At 43.4% G+C, this 19,026-nt stretch overlaps 1 protein-coding gene across 1 annotated transcript; it reads left to right on the top strand.

The window, feature by feature from the left end:
- Positions 1-3,020: 3,020 nt before the first annotated feature.
- On the top strand, positions 3,021-18,133 carry LOC101074257 (SH3 and cysteine-rich domain-containing protein 2). The gene is made up of 11 exons (XM_029836961.1): positions 3,021-3,696; positions 8,833-9,181; positions 10,111-10,205; positions 10,910-10,994; positions 12,370-12,485; positions 13,026-13,098; positions 13,199-13,293; positions 13,394-13,482; positions 14,804-14,855; positions 15,602-15,739; positions 16,174-18,133. Exons 1-11 carry the CDS (start codon positions 3,607-3,609, stop codon positions 16,270-16,272), a joined length of 1,281 nt encoding a protein of 426 aa, XP_029692821.1. The 5' UTR covers positions 3,021-3,606; the 3' UTR covers positions 16,273-18,133.
- The last annotated feature ends 893 nt before the right edge of the window (positions 18,134-19,026 follow it).

The following is a 19,026-nucleotide window of genomic DNA, read 5'->3' as shown; positions in this document are numbered from 1 at the left end:
TGAGTGTCACCTTTGTCCAGGGCAAGCATCAGCACCAGTGCAGTTGTTAGAATTTGAGTTGGATATCTTTCCAGGATGACATGTGTGTATGATACAGGTTTACTTATTGAATGTTTCCATCGAGGAGAATTTCTCAGGATGGCTGTTAAAGACGTTGAGTTTGGCTTTCACAGAATCTGATTTCTTTCACCCATAGAAGTGCTTTTCTTTTTCATTTTCATGCCTTGAACCCCCCCCTCCCCCCCACAATTCTCTTTTCCATAATAATGTGCCCTGTCCAAACACACAAAGCAAAACAGAAAGGGATAAACCCAGCATGAAATGTTGATCTCTTTCAACTGCCCCATTTTGGCTTGAGGCACACACTAAAACAAGGAGTGATGGTTTTAGTCACTTTATGATTTGAGAGCAGCTGGCAAGACAATACAAGCGATGATAAACGCAGTGTAATCCAGTCTCCCCACTTGGGTTTAAGGAGGATTGTGGAACAATAAGGAGTGCAAGCGACAGAGTAATGTACAGACCACTTTGCTCCAAGGTTAAAAATATTACCTAGAAGTGAAAAGGGAAATATTGTTAGATTCAGGCTGGAAATCTGCTCAACAGACCCACTCCGAGTCGTTATTCTGCAGTGTGTGGCTGGGTTTAGATCAGTGGTGCAACTACTGTGTTTTAAAGCAAAGCACTTTAGTTGAAAACATTGAGTGAATCATGTATATTAAGTCAACCTTCTGGATTTTTTTTTTTTCATTTATAACAGAAAAGCCTGTTGTCAATCGTTTTAGGCTACAAAATACACTACAAAGGATATGGGGCTTAATTGCGTCTCCTTGCATCAAATGCCTGATCGACCAGTCACAAGAGTTATACAAGAGTCAGCCATTGCCATTGATTTTGTTGTTGACACACACATTTGGTCCCAAACCTGAGGGAGGATTAGGGCAGAATGAGTGTTCAGATTGTCACCTGGGAAATTTCAAAAACGATCTTGACAATGACTGTAGCTCATATATTTACTGTAAATTTTCTTTTTCTTTTTTTTTTTTTACAATTAACTGATATAAATGAATATGTACTTATAAATAAAAATATACCTATATTATTAAGACTGCCCCGTTATCCGCGCTTTGTATACCGTGTGTATGAACATGTTGAACCAGCAGGTGGCAGCAATGAGCCAGTTAAACGCTGTTCAAGCTTCAGCTCGGCTCCATTAATCTGTCCTGTCACATTTACTTGAAAACATCCAAAGATAACAAAAGCGGTGTGAGCTGTAGAAAATAAATACATAAAAATAAAAGCGAGCGCACACACTCCTATTGTAAACACAAAAATGAGATGTCTAAATGGATGGAAAGATGGTATTTTTTAGCATTCTTTATGTGAACAACCAGGTCTCTCATTAGCGGCTGTGATGACTTGTCAGTGGGACTGGAGCCTGAAACTTCTCATAGATATAGTGGTGCCAAACCCATCTTAAGTTTTGAAGATGGATAATATGATCTTGAAACCAATCCTGGACTGGATAAAAAGCCACATTCTGCGGTTCAAAACTGACCACCAGGGCTCGATTCTCCCTCCACTCCATTTGACTAAAACTGATGAAGAAATGATGAGTGTTCCAGGTGGGCGCCTTAATTATGATAAAAGCTTGAATGGTTTTATTTAAGTACCGTAGTTAAAGTGGTAAATAGACTCACACCTCATCTGCAAAGCTGTGGAAATAAAACGTGAATTTTCAGAGAATAGAGCCCAGAATAGCCTCCCCATAGAAGTGCGATGAATCTGACATGAGATGTATGACCAGAACCATTTGAGTCTGTCACCTTTTAACACGTTTTCAAGGTGTGGTCCACAATACTGAGGCATCCACTTGGGTTCAGACGTACAGAAAATAGCCAAGGGATTGGCAGTCAAAGGTCAGACTATATATACTGTGTTTATGTGAAGGTATTTATACCTGTCTGAGGTAAATGCATACGAACACTGTTCAGGGCATCTCAGCTGGAAGAGAGGCAGCTTTTGTCCTCTGACTCCAACATAACGACTGCTGTCAACGCTGGGATTTATCTGCCGCCGTGTGGGATTAATTTTGTTCCTCTCATCCTTCAACCGTTTCCCAGCCTCTAAGCCACCCAGAGAGCAACGCGTTTTCATCCCTGTTTTAGTCTTCATTTTTAGCTGCCGTGTTCCGGTACCTGGGGTGTCGCAGGATGAAAGGTGGGTGGTGCACAGGGAGGGAATTTAAATGCTTTCCTCCTTGAGCAGTTCTCTATATCGTGATTTTATTTGAAGATGGATATAGCCCCACTAAAATGTTTTTTTGCCTTATTTTTGACAGCAAATGCCTTCATGCTACATTTGACTTGGCTTTTTGTTCACATGTGTTTTTTTCTGCTCTCTGCTGTAGCCTTGGTCTGAATGGAGCAGTAATTAAGGTCATAACAGGGCTGTTCTCCTTCTGTCTATCCTATATAAAACCCGCCCACACGGCAGCAGCAAACCTCTCACAGCTCACAAACTTTGATGTCAAACTTGTCCGATTTGTTAGATTTTCTTTTCCCCTTGTCCCCCAGCATTGCAGTGTTTTTGCTTTTATGCGGACCAAATGTTCCTGTGTGTCACAACATCAGGTAAACGCAGGCCTGGGGCATCTGTCTCCTTTCTCTCTGTTCTATACTCTCAATTGGAATTCACCTCAGAATGCAGATAAGCCCCGATAGGAAATGAGATTGCAGTTTGAAGTCAGAGGCACCAATCCTCTGGCCTTATTCAAGATGCTTTCTACAAATAACACCAACCCTGTCCCTGATGCAACTCCCAATCTGTGCAGCACACACACACACACACACACACACACACACACACACACACACACACACACACACACACACACACACACACTGCTTTTAAATTTAATTGGATCTTTATTTTAACAGAAGGACGGAAAAAGAACGTTGCCTTTTATTAGGCGCCTTATCTCCAGAGGAGGATTGTTCTGTGTTCGGTTCTAGAATGAAACCCCGCCCTCAGTCGTGGATCCTTCTTGCCAGAGTAATAGAGTTGTAAACGAAGATGCCCCAATCACGCACGCCGGGATCACGGGGAGGTGTGCCTCGCCTTGAGCTTAAATTAGAGTCCGTGCACAGTGGAGAATTATTGTTGGGTCCGGATTTACAACACCTCACTGCGTTCTCCAGCAGCGCAGTTTTCCACAGCTTCAAGTTAGGTTGATATTTTAACTCCCAGGCTTTAATGGCAGCTGCCAGGCGGGACTGTGCCACACTGGAGCTTTTCCGTGCGCGTCAACGGGCAAAAAGATCAGCGGTTTCCTCCTGTCACTGACTGCGCGTCCCAGCTTTGCTTAAGAATAGCTGCTGTGTGTAAGAGAGCGTGTGGTTAGAATTCTTTAGGTAACATTCAAGCTTGCAACTGGTGTGTGGAGCGCAAACAGCCGCCGACCTCGCCGCGCGCACAGGTCCATGTGATGTGGATATGTAGCCTACTGCGCAGCTGTAATGGATTAAGATGGGCATCTCCTAACTACTGGACACAGTTTGTGCAACATTTTTGCTTGGTTGAGCGTCTCCTTTCGCCTCCTTATCAATGATGACGGAGAACAATGAGATGGAGAGCGGCGAGGCGCAGCTGCAGCGCTCCCCGAGCACCGCGTCCATCCAACCCATGCCATCCAAGGCGAGTACCCGCAGCTCTGAGCACCTTAAACTATCCTACATTCTCACCCGAGCACGATCATCGTAAATTGTTGCTTACATCCTGCTCAAATTCCACTAAACACGTCAAATTAGAGAGTCCAGTTGAACTTTGCAGAACTGTGGAGCCAACAAGAAAAGTCTGTTGCGTCTGTAACTTGGTTTAGTTTTATATGATTCTTGATGTATTAGTGTTTTGTTTTATTTCATTGTGATAACAGCACTTTAGCTTTGTAGTCTCTGCTGACGTCACTGTGTAATCTCATGCGTAAGGATTGATGTCACTCTGTCTACCATATTTTTTCTCTGCGCGCGCATCCCCCCAAAAATGTAAATACTGATCAGTTACTTTAACAGTTCTGGTATCATATACTGATGAATTAACAGACCTTTGATTTTTTTGAACACTTTATTACATGTTCCAGCTGCCGTGTCGTTGTTTTGTCGTCTCTCTCCGCACACAAACACGTTGCTGACTGCAGCTCAGATGATTAGTTGTCGTCTCTGTGTGCAATTATGAAGTTTAAAGTGAAAGTGGGACGAGTCCACTGTCCCTGTCTGTGGTTGATTCCGTCTGGTTTATGCTGCAGTTCATCTTCACATCATTAGTGCCATATCATGACCATTTACACCACAAACGAGTCGGATCTTTAACATTCGGATGACCAGTTCTTTGACCTTCTCTTGGGATAATCCGTTTTTCCAACATAAAACATAATTTTCAATATCCAATAATCCAGATTATGAGGCGTGGTGTCCTCCTCTCTTTCTAACACGCCAGTGTTGTCCCCAGAATCTCAAACGACTGAAATTATATGACATTAAAAACAATCTGCCACAGGGCGTAAGTTTTTGGTTCTAATTAAAACTTAATCCGTTCCATGACTCCGTGGTGTTTTAATTAGATGAGGATGACAGGAAGAGACAGAGATTCTCTGCTGCTCCACTAAATCCTTATCAGAAATCAGGAACATGAAGGTCACGCCTGCTCATTTTCGGGCTGCTCTCAACAACATCATATCTTTTGTCAGAAACATGAGCGATGGAGCAGATGATACCAGAGGAGCAATCAGCAGCAAATCGCCTCCCTGGATGTGGAGAGCGGCGTCATTGTGAAGAGTGCTGGCTGCTTTGGGAGGCTTTCCTGTGAGAGAATAACAGATTTTATTCACAGCGAACACACAAAAGGAGTCTGAAGATTGAGATGTAAAGACCGGTGGGAATACAGCGCACTGTATATTTGTGAGATTTTGTCTCTTTGCCCGTAAGGATGACACGATTCATCCTCATATCCCCCGTGGATTCTTCACTCAGTGTGAACACTTAAGCACACAGCCGGCTGAGTGATGCGAGGTGACCAGCTCCATCTTTGGTGTGAAATTCCAAACTTGTCACAGCTTTAAAAGCTAAATGACAAGTTAGTGCATTTTGCGTGTTAGGTTTGGAGGGGTTTAGATATTTTACTGTTACTTCTGACCGCACAGGGAAATTTGGTTGGATGTTTTAATCCATTTCTAAATGTGATGGCTTAGAATATGCGAATAACAAAGCACACTTGCACCGACTTTGTTTACGCTCAGCCTTGTTCACAAATTAAGGCTAAATTAGGCTGAATAACTTTAGGCGTGAATCAGGGATTAGTTTAGCTTTTCTTGATAGGCCTACGCTTCATCCTGTGTTTACCGATTTAAAACATTACAGGAAATTGGTTCAAAACAATGCTGCCACAGTAGTTTCCAATAAGCAAGACAACATAACAAACATGACTCCCATTCAGTAAGTCTAATGGGAGACGCTGGCAGCTACACTGTGTTTTTCTTTTCAGCAGCACCTTTTAATGTAGCCACGCTAACTTGTTCAATCGAGACGCTGGTGGTTAAAAGTTGGAAAGTTCACGCGGTCAGATGTTTCAGCCTGTTAAGTTCCTGCCAAGTTTACAGAGAGTTGTTTTTGGAATATTCCATTTGAAAGCACAGAACTCAGGCACACATCTATCAGAAACATTGATGTATTTCTGTCCCGTACCCATGAATCTTGTGTCGTCCTCCATCAACACAGCTGCTTGTTTAACTGAAACCCGAAACAAGAGACACTGACGGCATCAAAGATGACACAAGGGTGTCTGATCCGCTAAATTTATGCACGTGTTTCAAGCGTAACTAATTGTCTACAGGCTACGAATGGATGGTTTCTGGTGTCAGAACTGTCACCTTCTACAAAGCGTACCGCTGAGTTAACCCACAGGCCAATTCAAGTGATGCAGAAGAGGCAGAAGCTGAGTAGGATGCACATAGTGGTCCAAGGGTCTAATTAATTAATGTCACACCTTCGGTGCTGAGATACTTATTGATGTGACACTAGAGGGAAATGTGTGATCTTATGGGAATAATGAATCCTAGAAGGCCGTAGCATCACTGCATTTACCTAGGAATGAAAGAAAACAGGGATTATCAGCTGCCACTTATTACAGCAAAGTGCTAGGATGAAGGTATTAATGACTGCAGCGCGATGGAGTGGTTCACAACCACAGGGAGAGGTGAAAATGATATGCGCCGCGCGTCCGTGCTGGTACCACGTGTGTATGTGCCCATGCCGTAGGAACAGAATGATAGTAACAGCCTGCGATTATGCTCCTCTTATCTCTTATTCAGAGCGGTCATCTTCTCGGCTGCCATATGTAATATCTTTAGTCAGAAGTGGGAACATTTGCACATGAAAACAGTTCAGTTTGTCTTCCTAATGATAACAGAAGCTGTTTGCAGACTATACAATGATTTTTTACCCGTATTTCTTTATTGTAGTTCCATCTTAAAGGTATTTTTACTTCTTGGGCCGCTGTCTCTTCATACGAGCGGCCTTATATACACTTATAGAATGTTCTGGTCTCAGGAGGTTTAATCTGGGTTGTGCTTTTCACTGACAAACTTTATCACCCACAGCAATGTCTGAAACATTACAACAAGGTCAGACACAGTGACGTTCACCACGGCAGAAAAGAATAGAATTGGGCACACTTTTTTAGAGAGAACAGACTAACTCTAGAGAAAATGTTAGAGGAAATGAAATGGACCAAATAAAATATAGCATCGTTCCACCTGGGCTGAACATTACAGTAATGTAATTGGCTAATGCTGACGTCTGAGAGCGGACTGTCAAAGCTTGCCCTTTAAAGCTTCCAAATGACAGTTACTGCTGCGATGTGAAGCGGTATCTACATGGGGAGCGTTTTAATATAGTGTATGCTCGTGCATGTTGCGTGCCCAAGCAAACTCTTTGTTCTTCAGTCTGGACCTCCAGGGAGGCAACAACATCCCTCATATACCTCAGTTTGGCTCCTCGTCCCTTTAAACTGTAATGGAACTACACTGGATGAAAGGAAAAGCATTTTTATGACAGCTTATGTCCCCCCACCTTGATGTCCCTCTGTTAAATAGTAATATTAGAGTTCTGCATGCGAGACCATGATAATAAAACTTTAGGGAGAGAGCTCAAAGAAAAACTGCAAGAGCTTGATTGTTGCTGCCACGTCTGCGGATTTATCCAAACATACATCACATTTGTGACTCAGTTGTGAAGAATATCCACCGACCGTTTGGATGGAAGCAACAGAAAAATCCAAACTACAGCTAAAGGAAAGACAACAGCCGTCATGGGAAGTCTACCCCTGTCGCTCATCAGTGACCAAAAAATACCTCACGATACAGTCATGGATCAGAACGTACTGATCAATAATTCCGATAAGGCTTTTGCTCAGAAGTATGGCGCACTAATGTTGGAAGCTGATGGGAATGATTTTTGTTTGACGCACGCTGACAGATGATTAGATTAGCTGTAAATGAGACACGTGCCCTGGCTGGAGCTGTGAGATGGCAGCACTCATCTGGCTGAAGGGGCTCAACTCAAATGTGATGAAGAACCCAGAACAGAGACATATGTCAAAGCCCTCTGCTGCGTCACCATGTCACAGTTCCTGCTGAGGCATTCATAAAGATTACTCGACAGAGTCTGAAAGTTTCATCAAGCTTTTGAAAACTACACAAAAAAAAAATCAGTTAACGAAACATTTCCATGTTTACTTTAATAGGTCAATTCTAAGAGTATGTTGCTATGACGACACATGCTGTGATGGAGACACAAAGTTGCCCGCCTCATCAGTGCTGAACGTACATGTCTAGGAACTTGTTTTGGGTTCAAGCACCATAAATAACTCCTTTTTCTATTCTCTTTCATGGACACAGCATTGAATTTGCTCTGAATTGCACAAATAATCTTTTACACTGCGTCTCTCTCACACAATCAAAAGTAGACAAAGCGTTTTCATATCTTATTCCCCGGCACAGCGAGCTGTAAACAGAATGTCCCAATAAGGTCATTATGTTTGGCGCAGAGCAGAGCAAGCGCAGAGCGGCAGGTAGACAAAGCACATGCATGCAGAGCGTCTGTGTCTTACTGATCATTTGTCTGTGTGTCCACCGCTAATGTTAATCCATTCCTCCCTGAAGACTTGGCCACAAACCCCCGCCACCGCTGCACGTCAGAGTAATGAATGGCCGCCTATCCTCCGGGAAACTAGCATCATCATCTGCGCGCAGAGCCGGAGGGAATGTCAGGAAACGTGCATTTATCTAGCCAATCAATGTGAGATGGCCGCAGACGGCACAATTTACAGACTTGACAGCAGCTGATGCTGCGTTTACTCATTTGTTTGGCCTCCATCATGAGATTGATTGACTCTTTATGTTGCTGCAAAGCTGCAGCATCAATTGCTCCCACGAGGAGATCTGAAAATAGTTGTTACTGCCATGTTTCCTGTGTCTGCCAAGGACTTACCTTTTAATCACAACACTGCTCTGTGTAAGCCGTATCTTTTTGCCCGTGCTCAAAGGGAACATGTTGTTTTGCAATTAATGTGTTGTTTCCTTGTGAGGCGATATTAGATTTTATGAGTCTCCCATTGCCTTCATGGTACAGATGAGAGGAGAGTGTTGATTTTATAGATGTTGGGTTATTGCTTATTTTGTCCTGAGGGTGTGTTGGACGTTTGTTATTACTCCCAGATGTGGTGCGCTATTCTTGGTTGTCTTTTTGTGACCTTTTTTCTTTCTCTCCGCCAATGCAGCTCCAGCAACTCAAGCGCTCGCTCTCCTTTAAGACCATGATGCGCAGCAAAAGTGTGGAGAACTTCTTCCAGAGGTCCTTCAGCGATGCTCGCATGCCTCCGGATTTCATCACTGACCCACCACCTCCTTCTCCTCCGCTTCTGCCCGGTTCTCCTCTTGTAAACAACCGCTCGCCATCCATTTCTCCGTCTGTCAGCCCCAACCCCTCCATCTCATCCCACTCCCCTTCTCTCAGCCTGTCTCCGTCACTGCCCGCCAAGCCTCCCCACCCCCAGATCACCCACTGCTTCCAGGACCACGTCTTTCGCAAACCCACCAACTGTCAGCACTGCATGAACACAATAGTGGGTAAGGAGCCTCATTCTACTTCCTAGATCCGCATTCATTCATTCATTTAGCTTTTGATATTTAAAATCTGAGCTTTCAGTGCTCATGTGTTTATGTGTTTATTTCAGTGTTTATGTACTATATAACACAAGTGAATTAAATTACACCTTAATGGTGTTTGTTAAAGTGAGAACCTCTAAAGTAATTAGCGGCTGTGTTTTATGACCACAATTAATATTTTGAGGGAAAGAAAACAGGTAATAAATACAGCACAGGCGCTCCCTAAACAGGAGCAACATCAAAACACTTTTCACACGTGTTCCAACATCTTTAGGAGCTTTTTTAATCAAGTCCTTGTGCCTGTTGATGTTTATAAGTTTGAGGAAACTGTTATTGACTGTGTTTCATGTGTAAGAGCCTGATGAGATGAAATAGTGTTGTCCAGCCTGTCTGTACTGCACAAACTCAGCCTCTGGGACCCCTTTTCTCTTCAGAAACACACCTTTGTTATTAAGTCGCTGTGTTTGTTGAGTTGCTCTTTGTGATCCCCTCTATGAAAACCTCAATGAGCTTCTTGGTTGTGGAGGAGAAAAAAGATTCAACCTTTGAGTTGTAACATATAGAAAATAAAATGAAATGTAGAGAAAACTCAATCCTCAGTTGGGTTCATATCACTTCTTATCACTAAGACAAATATGAAATAAACCAAACAGCTGTATGCCAGATTGGCTTTTAATTGAAATCGGCCCTGCTGGGTTGAAATCTCTGCAGTTTGCTATAGAAGAGGAGACGTCAGTTATGAATCTGTCTCTGCTGTCAGCGCCACAGTGGGTTGATGAAGTTTGGACAGCTCTTTATTACTTCTCTACCTTTGTTCATCAACACTTTTCTCGTCTTGCCAGCTGTGCGCGGCCTCCTCCATCTAAATCATCTGCTCTCCTTCTCTGCAGGGAACTCCAAACAGGCTCTGCGTTGTAAAACATGCAAGATAGCTGCTCACCTTTGGTGCACGTCCGAACTGTCGCAGCAGCCATGTCATGGGAAGGTGCAGATAAGCTTATGTTGTATTATTCACTCGTCTGGATATATAAGCTGTCAAAATTCATATTTGTTACATTAGGTGGGAGACCACAGCGTGTATTATTCACCCTGCTGAAAAGCAAGTGGTTTCATGTGGATAGTTTGGGCTCGTATTCTAGTGTTAGCATAAAATAAATGGAATCACCATTGTTAGGCTGACCCTGTCTGAGACAAGGGAGTGACAGGGAGGTCAGTAGGCAAACAACATCTGCACGCACTCCTCATCATAATAGCACCTGCTGCCTTTGAGCTACTGTCTCTCTCTCTCTCTCTCTCTCTCTTTCTCTCTCCAATATAATATGACAATATGAGCGGCTCATTTGCCAGGCAAAGATAAACGGAGTCATAGCTGAAAACACTTGCTGTGTTTAATTTACTGTGAAATAACAGGCGTGTGGACGTACAGTCACATGTCCGCTGTAAGTGGCTGATCGATTTCATTGTTCCGACAGCAAAGGATCTTTTAAATTCAAAATTTGTTTGTTTGTTTGTTTGTTTGTGTATTGGGGGTCTCACAGCTACCAGTGTTTCGTTCTGATTCAGTAATTTCAAATGAGGCTTTTAAAGTCCTTAAGGCACCACATGGAGCCACTTTCTTCCAGAAGCTCAGCCTATAAACAGGAAGTAATGGAGGCTTAAAATATTCTCCTTTCTCCTCTCATCCATTAGTCTGGAGCCTTCAAGCGAAACTTTAGCTCCCCAATGCTCATCAATGACCAATTGTCTGTCGTCAAGGAAGTCCAGCCGAGCCAAGGTGAACAGACTCCAAATGTGCATGCACGTTATTATTTCCATGTGCGCTTTGGTCTTGTGGTTATTTTAAGCTTTCTGAGACTGTCATAAAGCTGTCCACAGTACACCTGGTGTATGTGGACCATGAAATAGAAAAATCCGGAGAGGATGAACAAATTCATTCTCTCTTGGGGGCTGCTGGATGGGCAGCACCTGCAAAGAACATGAAATAAATATTTATAAGTTCCAGCGTTTCTGTTTCTGATCTGTACGGTGTATCGTTGGCCTGATGCACAGTACGAATTTATTGTCTGGCCCTAGTGCTTGAATGTTTAAAGCTTAATAAACAATTACAGACACCTCTTTTCTGTTTAGTCTGAGTCATAATTAGCTCCCAGTGACATAACGATCACTTATATTTCACACAGAAGATGCTTGAAAACAGATCAGATCCATAAAAAGTCCAACCAGTCACATTTGGTTGTTTCTACTGTTGGAGCTGGTTAACGTTAAATGTAGCTGTAGCTCCTCTATTTTGCTTGATCAGGTTAGAAACGATAAAGCAATCAGCTCAGACCGCTGGTCAGCTGAGAGTGAAATCAGAAAAAATTGCAATTAAATATCCAACTGGTCCTGACATATTCTACAAATAATTTATGTAATACTGTTTAGAATTCCCCACAAACCTGTCAGGGGAAAAGCAGTAGAAGATGGATGAATGGATGGTTTATAAATCATTAAAATGTCATTTAGTCTTGAAAGTTTTAAGAAGTCTTACATTTACTTAACCTATCTGTTCTAAAAAGGCCATCCATCAAAGTAAATATTTATTAAAGAAGAGTATTTATCAGTATCTGCATCACACTTCAGTTCAAAGCTGATGCAGGAGCAACTGCACGGGAACCAGTGCAGCTTTGTCGGCTCTGAAATATCCGCTCAAGCTGCAGAATTTCTGTTTTCAGCGTTCCTGTTTAATTTTTCACCAATGTCATGAGTGTACAAAGACTTTCATCACGTGTGTGTATATGGATGGATGTAGAGGGAAGACCAGCACTTCCATATTTCAGCTCTCCCTGCAGCTGCACTGCAGCTGTGCCATGGTTCTCTAAATAAGACTCATCTCTCACCAGTGCATCACAGAGTTACTGGAATGTCTTGGTATCTTTTTAACTGTTGGCTGCCGCCCTCTAAAAGCTCTTAACTGGGTCAGTCAGGTTCAGGAATGGTTCCTGCAGACTGGCACAGTGATAATTAAGGGTGTGTGGACCTGTGTCCCTGCATGAGTTGTTTTAACCATATTTCTAAGTAAAGTAAACAAAGGATTGTGGGCGTGTGTGTGTGTGTGGGGGGGAGGGCACATCACTTGTTCATGCCTGCACGTTTGACTTTGATTTTAGAGACGGCGCGGATACGTGTGGACCCAGTGTACGCTGCCTTGCGCTATGGGACGTCCTTGGCGCAGATGAGCCGCTCCAGTTTTGGCAGTTTGTCTGAGTCACCCACTCGCAGTGTGGTATGATGTCATCGTGCACCCATTACCCGGGGGTGGAGGACAGCGGGGTCCTTCAACATTTGCAGTAGTTTGAGCTGCTTCTAACAGCCCTGACCGCCAAAAATGCCCCTTTTTTGCCATATCTGTAAAGGAAGTGCAGCCATCAGTCCTGAAGCGAAAGATAAACTGTCAGAAATCAAAGCCAAAAGAGTTCAAGAGATTATCATCGAAAACACAAAACTGTGTTTTAAATCCTCTCACTCAAGGTCGTTGTGTTAGTCCAGTAGTTAAACCCCACTCAGCAGATAGTGAAGTTTGACGCGAGTGCTGGGGCGTATGGTGAGTATAATGGATGATGCTGGTCCCTGTGTCCCTCTCTGTTCCTTAAACGGTATATAGGTCATGTTTGTAAGTCAGTTTACGTAGGCTGAGAATTACTGAGACACGCGCTGTGGCGACTGATTTAGGGCAGGATTGTTTTAAAAAGGGAAAAAGCTCACTCTCCAAGCATTTTATACTCACCTGTTACCTGTTATTTTACCTATTTTCTGTTGTGATAAGGGGGAGGGGGGTGAGGAGAGTGAGCAGAGGAGACAGTTCAGCGTGGAGGAGGAGCACAGTCAAGAGGCAGCAGGTAAACACCCTCACGTATCCATGTGGACGCACACATGTCCATGTCTGGTAGGTCCATATGTCTGCTTCCACACAAGCAGGAATGTTCTTTCCCCCCGCAGCTCCAGATGCTGCTGTCTGCAGCACCGACGCTGAGAAAGAAGAAGAAGAGCCCGGCACACAAGCTCAGACTGCTGCGGAGGAGAGCAGCGTGAAGGTACCGCCTGTTTTAATCAACCTGTGCCGACAACACGAATAACACGTTGGGCTGCTCACAATATTCTACCTCAGTTCCTCCGCTGTCTTCCTGTATCCAGGTGCCCAAGCGCATTGAAGTCCACTCTATTCACACCTATGTAGCACTCTACAGGTTTCTGCCTCAGGAACAGAATGACCTGGAACTTCAGTGAGTAAAAGATAAAGAGAGCTTGTTCCTAAATGCTTGTGCCCATATTGGTCTTCATGGATGTGTCATTCTGTTTTTTTTTCCTAACGTACATGCATGCACTTGCTTTGTCTGTTTTTTCCCCTCTGTGTTTTGCCCCACTTGTTGTTCTGGCGAAACTGTCTGCACCATCTGCAGAGGACAGTAATGAGGTGCCCTTAAGGACAACTAATAATAAACGCAAAGGCCATCATTGCTGTCCCTTTGTGGCACTAGAAACTGAGCTATGTCCCCAACAGGGTGAGAGATGAAAGAACATGAGGAGAGATGGCATGAACGTGGCAGGGTTGTTATACAGACGATGGGAGACCCAGGCACAGCCAGAAATATCCACATGTAGAAGCAAGACCTCTAAAATAGGGCAAGGAAGGGGAAGAACTAGCACTAAAAAGGGGGTAAAGGATGTGAGGGCTCATTTTGAAAATGCAGATAATCAATTTTTCTTCATATATATTAGGAATTAACGGGTATCTTGTTTCACTGTGGCAATTGTATCTTAATGATTTAATAAACACATGTATCACAATTCTCTGTGCTAGATCGTTTGTACAGCTTTGGATCGGCGCATGATACACACATATGTTAGATTCCATCAATCATAAATTCACTTGTTGTTGTTCAGTGTGCAAATAAGAGAGAGATGTCAAGCCTGTGTCCTAGTAAAAGCTAGAAAATTACACATCTAACAAAATCACCCCAAGATTTATTCTTGTCATAGCACCAAACAATGAAAAATAAATAAATCAATGAAACACACTTCTCCCACATGAGATTACCGGCATAAATATTAAGAATAAAGAGTCGTTAGAAGCGACATTCTGGAGACACAATGTGCAGGAATATAATAAGGGCAGCTTTTCGTCTGTGTGTTTTTGGGACAGAGGCGCTTTGCATACATGGGTAATTCTCATGAAGCACAAGCATCATTAGCATGCAGACCAGGTTTGCTACAGAACAGGTTCCACCTTCATCATCGCTTCAAGCATCACAGGGTCATTTTCCACGTGGACCTTTCTATCTTGTTGGTCGAGAGACACACGTTTGTTCACATTTTGACCTCCGCAGCTGTAGATACAACAGCTTCATGTGACAGCCTGATAAAGCTATCTGTCCCTGCTCTGGCTCTACTGTTTCTGTCTTTCATTGTTCACCACGCTCAACCAATTCATCTCCACCCTCTGCTCACGTCTTATCTTCTGTCCACTCCACCTCCACCCCTCCATCACCTCCCGCTTGCACTCCTTTTTTACATCTTCTCTTTTTTACGTCTTCTGTCCTTCAGTCCTGGCGATCGAGTGCAGGTCATTGATGACTCTAATGAAGAGTGGTGGAAGGTGGGTAATAAATCGTTTGCTAACATCTACATGTCTTGCGTTCTTGTGTTTTTAATGTGTGTTTGCGTGTGTGTGCGTATGTGTGTGTGTGTGTGTCTTTAAATTAAGCTATTATTGTGTAACACCTGCTCCATATTTGCATGTCATAAACATGCAGGCTGCTTTAGACAGAAATAGAACATAATTTTCTCTGGAAATGATTGAACTTCACTAATGTCTCCTCCACAAAGGGCTCTTTATTGAGTCAGCTTCATTTGCTCCCAATGGAAATTTGTGTGTGTGTGTGGGGGAAGGGGGGGGGGGGGGGGTGCATGTGTGTGCATGTGTGTATAAGAGGAAAGAAAGATGCTCTCTGACTGAGTGTAAGAGCAGAACAGAATGTTTATCACTCTGTATTTAGCTGAAACAAAACAGCAATGATTAAGTACCGCTGCTTAAAACAAGCTTTAAATTGTGTGTAATTTATGAAATGTGGGTTTATTACTAAAACAAAGTGTGTTGGACCTGAGTAAAAGAGGTACCTGTGTTAAACTGTGTTTGCTCCACGTAATACCGCTCAATGAAACGTCTTTCTGTGTTAAAAGGTAAAGAAATATTAGCTTTTTAAGGTGTTTTAATGTTTATGATTCATAGTTGTAATAACATTTCACATTCATTAATGAGGATGAATTTTGAACTAAATGCGTGAAAGTCCACCCGTAATGTTTAAAATGTTGCCTGATTGTGTTGTTTGCTGTGACTCTCAGGGTAAGAGTGGGGACAGAGTTGGATTCTTCCCATCCAATTTTGTGCAGAGGGTTCGCCCAGGAGAGCGTGTGTGGAGGGTTGTCCAGGGTCTGCCAGGCAACCGAGAGAGAGGACATATGGCCGTGAGAGAATCGCAGGCACGCATATGTCATAATTCCTTCACTCATTCTCATCATGTTGACAAAATTTTGAAAATCACCTCTGAAAATAGCTGCTCATTTTCTTTTGATCAACTAATCAGTTTAGTCATTCATCTTCTATTAGTCGAATAATCGTTGGCGCTCTAGTTCCTGATGAAAGGGTTTCATCTATTTGCGGTATTAATCCTGAGCCCAGTGGCAGGGGGTTGGAGTCGGTCCCAGCCATCAGTGGGGGAACGCTTCGTGCATCCTGGCTGTGGGGTGCTCATCAAAGGCCTGGAAGGCCACATCATTCCCGTCATTATCTACTGTCTTTTAACAGGTTTCACATGTTCGTAGAGAGATGTGAAGGATTGTTCTCGGGTCTTTCTGGGTAATGATGAATATGTCTTGGATATTCCCTCAGTGGAGCAACTCTCTGTTCTCCTCAGATCTGCGTGGGGAAGTTAGAAGATGGTGAGACGTTTCTGAAACTGAGCAGCGGGAAGAAGAGAGGACTGGTTCCAGCCGACTCCATAGAGGAGATCTGAGCAGCCACCGCTCTCCTTCCACTGCAACCTTCTGATGGGATTCACCGTCATCAGACCATCTCCATTTCCCATTTAGCACAAAGAACTCTAAAACAGTCCAGACAGGCAGACTGGCCACTCTCCCGATGGGCACGTAGTGTCTGGACCAACCCATTCCCCAAGTCTACTGTTGCTTTTGTTCTCTGTGTAAATTTGTTTAGATACTGTAGGTCATGGAAACACAAGTTAAGATGGTTTAAATGTGCTTTCTGGATGTCACTTTTATGACGTAACCTGTAGAAAGAACAAGTCTCATTTTTCGGTGTTTCTACTCACGCTTTTTTCCCCTCATCCTTATCTGTGAGCACCGGGACCCTGGTCTTTCACGTTGGCTAACTTTCACCATGAGGAAACCTGCCAAGGTCAAACACTGCCAGGAAGAGAAAGCCAGTGACAATCAGGCAGGATGCAGAGCGACATGGAAGCAATCCTCACAATCTAAAAATCCCCAACAGGGTCGGCCGGAGTTACAACCACACTCGCTACCATGAGACTGCTGAAATCAGAAGCCTTTCAAAAGGAAATTGGAGGAACTGAAACTTTTTTTACCTCCATTTCTGTTCAAGCTACTAACAGAGAAGTTTCAGTTCAAAATCTGTCTTCAACAGGTGAAATGACCCTCTCAGATATCGGAGCATCCTATCGCCTTTGACCTCTTCCGTTTCATCTCTTTGAGGTGAAATTCAGCTGATCAAATTCAAATGTGCACATCTATTAAAAGCGAGAACATTGATCCTCATGTGAAACAGACACGGTGACATGCAGAAGCCTCCCTCCCCCTCACCTGACAGTTCTCGGGAGTATAAAAGGATTAGTTTCTCTATAGGCTTGCGGATCGGCCGCAGGGGATGTTGCAAGTGTTGCGCAGCATTTTAACACGACTTCACCAGAGCTGGAACCGTCTAAAAGATATCGTTGCCAAGCTATCAAGGCAAAAAAAAAAAAAACAACAAAAAGAAGACGTGTCTGACTGAGTCAGGGGCTTTATCCGATAGCACGGCAAAGGAATCAGAAAAAAAGAAGGGAGGGAGGAGGAGGCGACGCAAGTGCAGTGACTCAGGGCGTGCATGCAGGTAGTGTTGTCCCCCATGGGTTCACAAGTCATCATCGATCAAATGTCAGCCTGTCCTCCTCCGCTTCACTTCACCTCACTTTATTGATGTGACTCGTCAGATATGACATAAAGTGAAAACATTTTCTTCTGCTTTGTAAGTACTCATCCAATGTTTCGGCTCCTTCGGTTCGTGCTTCCCTTCTTGCTTTGTCGCTGTATTTCCTTGAAAGGAAGTGACACGCGGTCATGACAAGTTGTGCGCCATCAGTAGATTCAGAGATCTTGTGGAAGTTATTAAAGTCATTGTTTAACCAGATGTAAAGGCTTCAGAGATTGTAAAGAAAAACCTGGTTTAGCGAGAGCCATAGCCATTTTTTGTGTCCTCTAAATAAAATGATAGCAATGCATCCTTTGCAGTAGGTATCTCCTTTTCTAGTGGCTACAGTTATCTCCTTCCATTTCAGCACAAAGACCCTCGGGCCCGTCACTTGTCTTTGATGTTATGTCTGAAAAGAAACGTTGTGGGTGGAATTAAACTTTAATTAATAAGCAGCAATCCTGGAGAAAACAAAATACCAGAACTGGAGTTATGATTTAATCCTGTCACGTGTCTTGCTTTGCACCAAATGTATGTAACTCATGTTCAAACCTATATGAATATAATGTAGATTAAATGCTTGGATGTGCTCTGACTGCAGAATAATTGGGTGACCCTGTACTTCAATAAAGGTCTCAATTTCTGTGCCTGTCTTTGCACAGACCGTCGCAGGAGCTGCTGCATATATTCGTGCTTTATGACATGTGATCCGGGTGCATGAAGCTCTCGGAGAGTTTTTCCCTCGCGAGCATCTCAATGAGGTGGCTTTAAGGGCAGATTTCAGTTCACTCCATGAACTAAACACCATCAAAACCCAATCTATTGCACAGAAGAATATCAGGGAAACGCCTGAAGCACCCACGGAAATATCACTCAGTAATACGGCTGCAGCGAGAGCCATTCAGCTCTTTTATTTAAATGCAAATAGCTAAACCAACCCGATCATGCAGACTTCATTGTCTCTCTGTGTGTTCGCAGCAGCTTCATGGGAGTTTTCCAGGTACATGAAACTGAGGTTTTAAAAAGTATATCTCAAATAAAATGGTCATTTTAATCTAATTTCCCAAGTATTATGGTCAAGTAAGTGAACACCTGGCAGTCTGCTCTTGATGCATTATAATGTAGTTATAATGCAGTTATTGCAGTCATATCTTTTTCCTGGGTTTGGTATTTCTCACTGTAAATCACAAGGATCACTGCCACTGTTGCTCTTTCGTCTCTTCTTCCCTTTTTAAAGGTTCGGCTGTAAATCTGGCTTCAGCTGAACAATAGTGGCGTCTTGACAGATGGGATGAAGCAGCAGAGTTTCACCACTAATACTTGTTGCTGTACCTCCATTATCACTCGCCATTGCTGCCCATCTGCTGTGACTCACAGGACTGCCAGTCCTCTCAAGATGAGGCAACTTTGCCAGTGTGGGAAGAGCGTTGTTCAAGAATGTCTTCTGATCTTCTCCTGCTCATCTTCCGGTCAGCCTTTGACTCCCCTGATTCACTGTCTGTCCTTACTGGCTTCTTTTTGTCTGTTTGAGGTTGCGCCTCTACCTTCACGCCAGTAGCCATCT

This window comes from Takifugu rubripes, chromosome 5 (genome assembly GCF_901000725.2).
Source record: "Takifugu rubripes chromosome 5, fTakRub1.2, whole genome shotgun sequence".
In the NCBI taxonomy this organism is placed as follows: domain Eukaryota; kingdom Metazoa; phylum Chordata; class Actinopteri; order Tetraodontiformes; family Tetraodontidae; genus Takifugu; species Takifugu rubripes.
The sequence above is the reverse complement of the archived record's forward strand: the minus strand, read 5'-3'. Positions and strand labels throughout refer to the sequence as shown.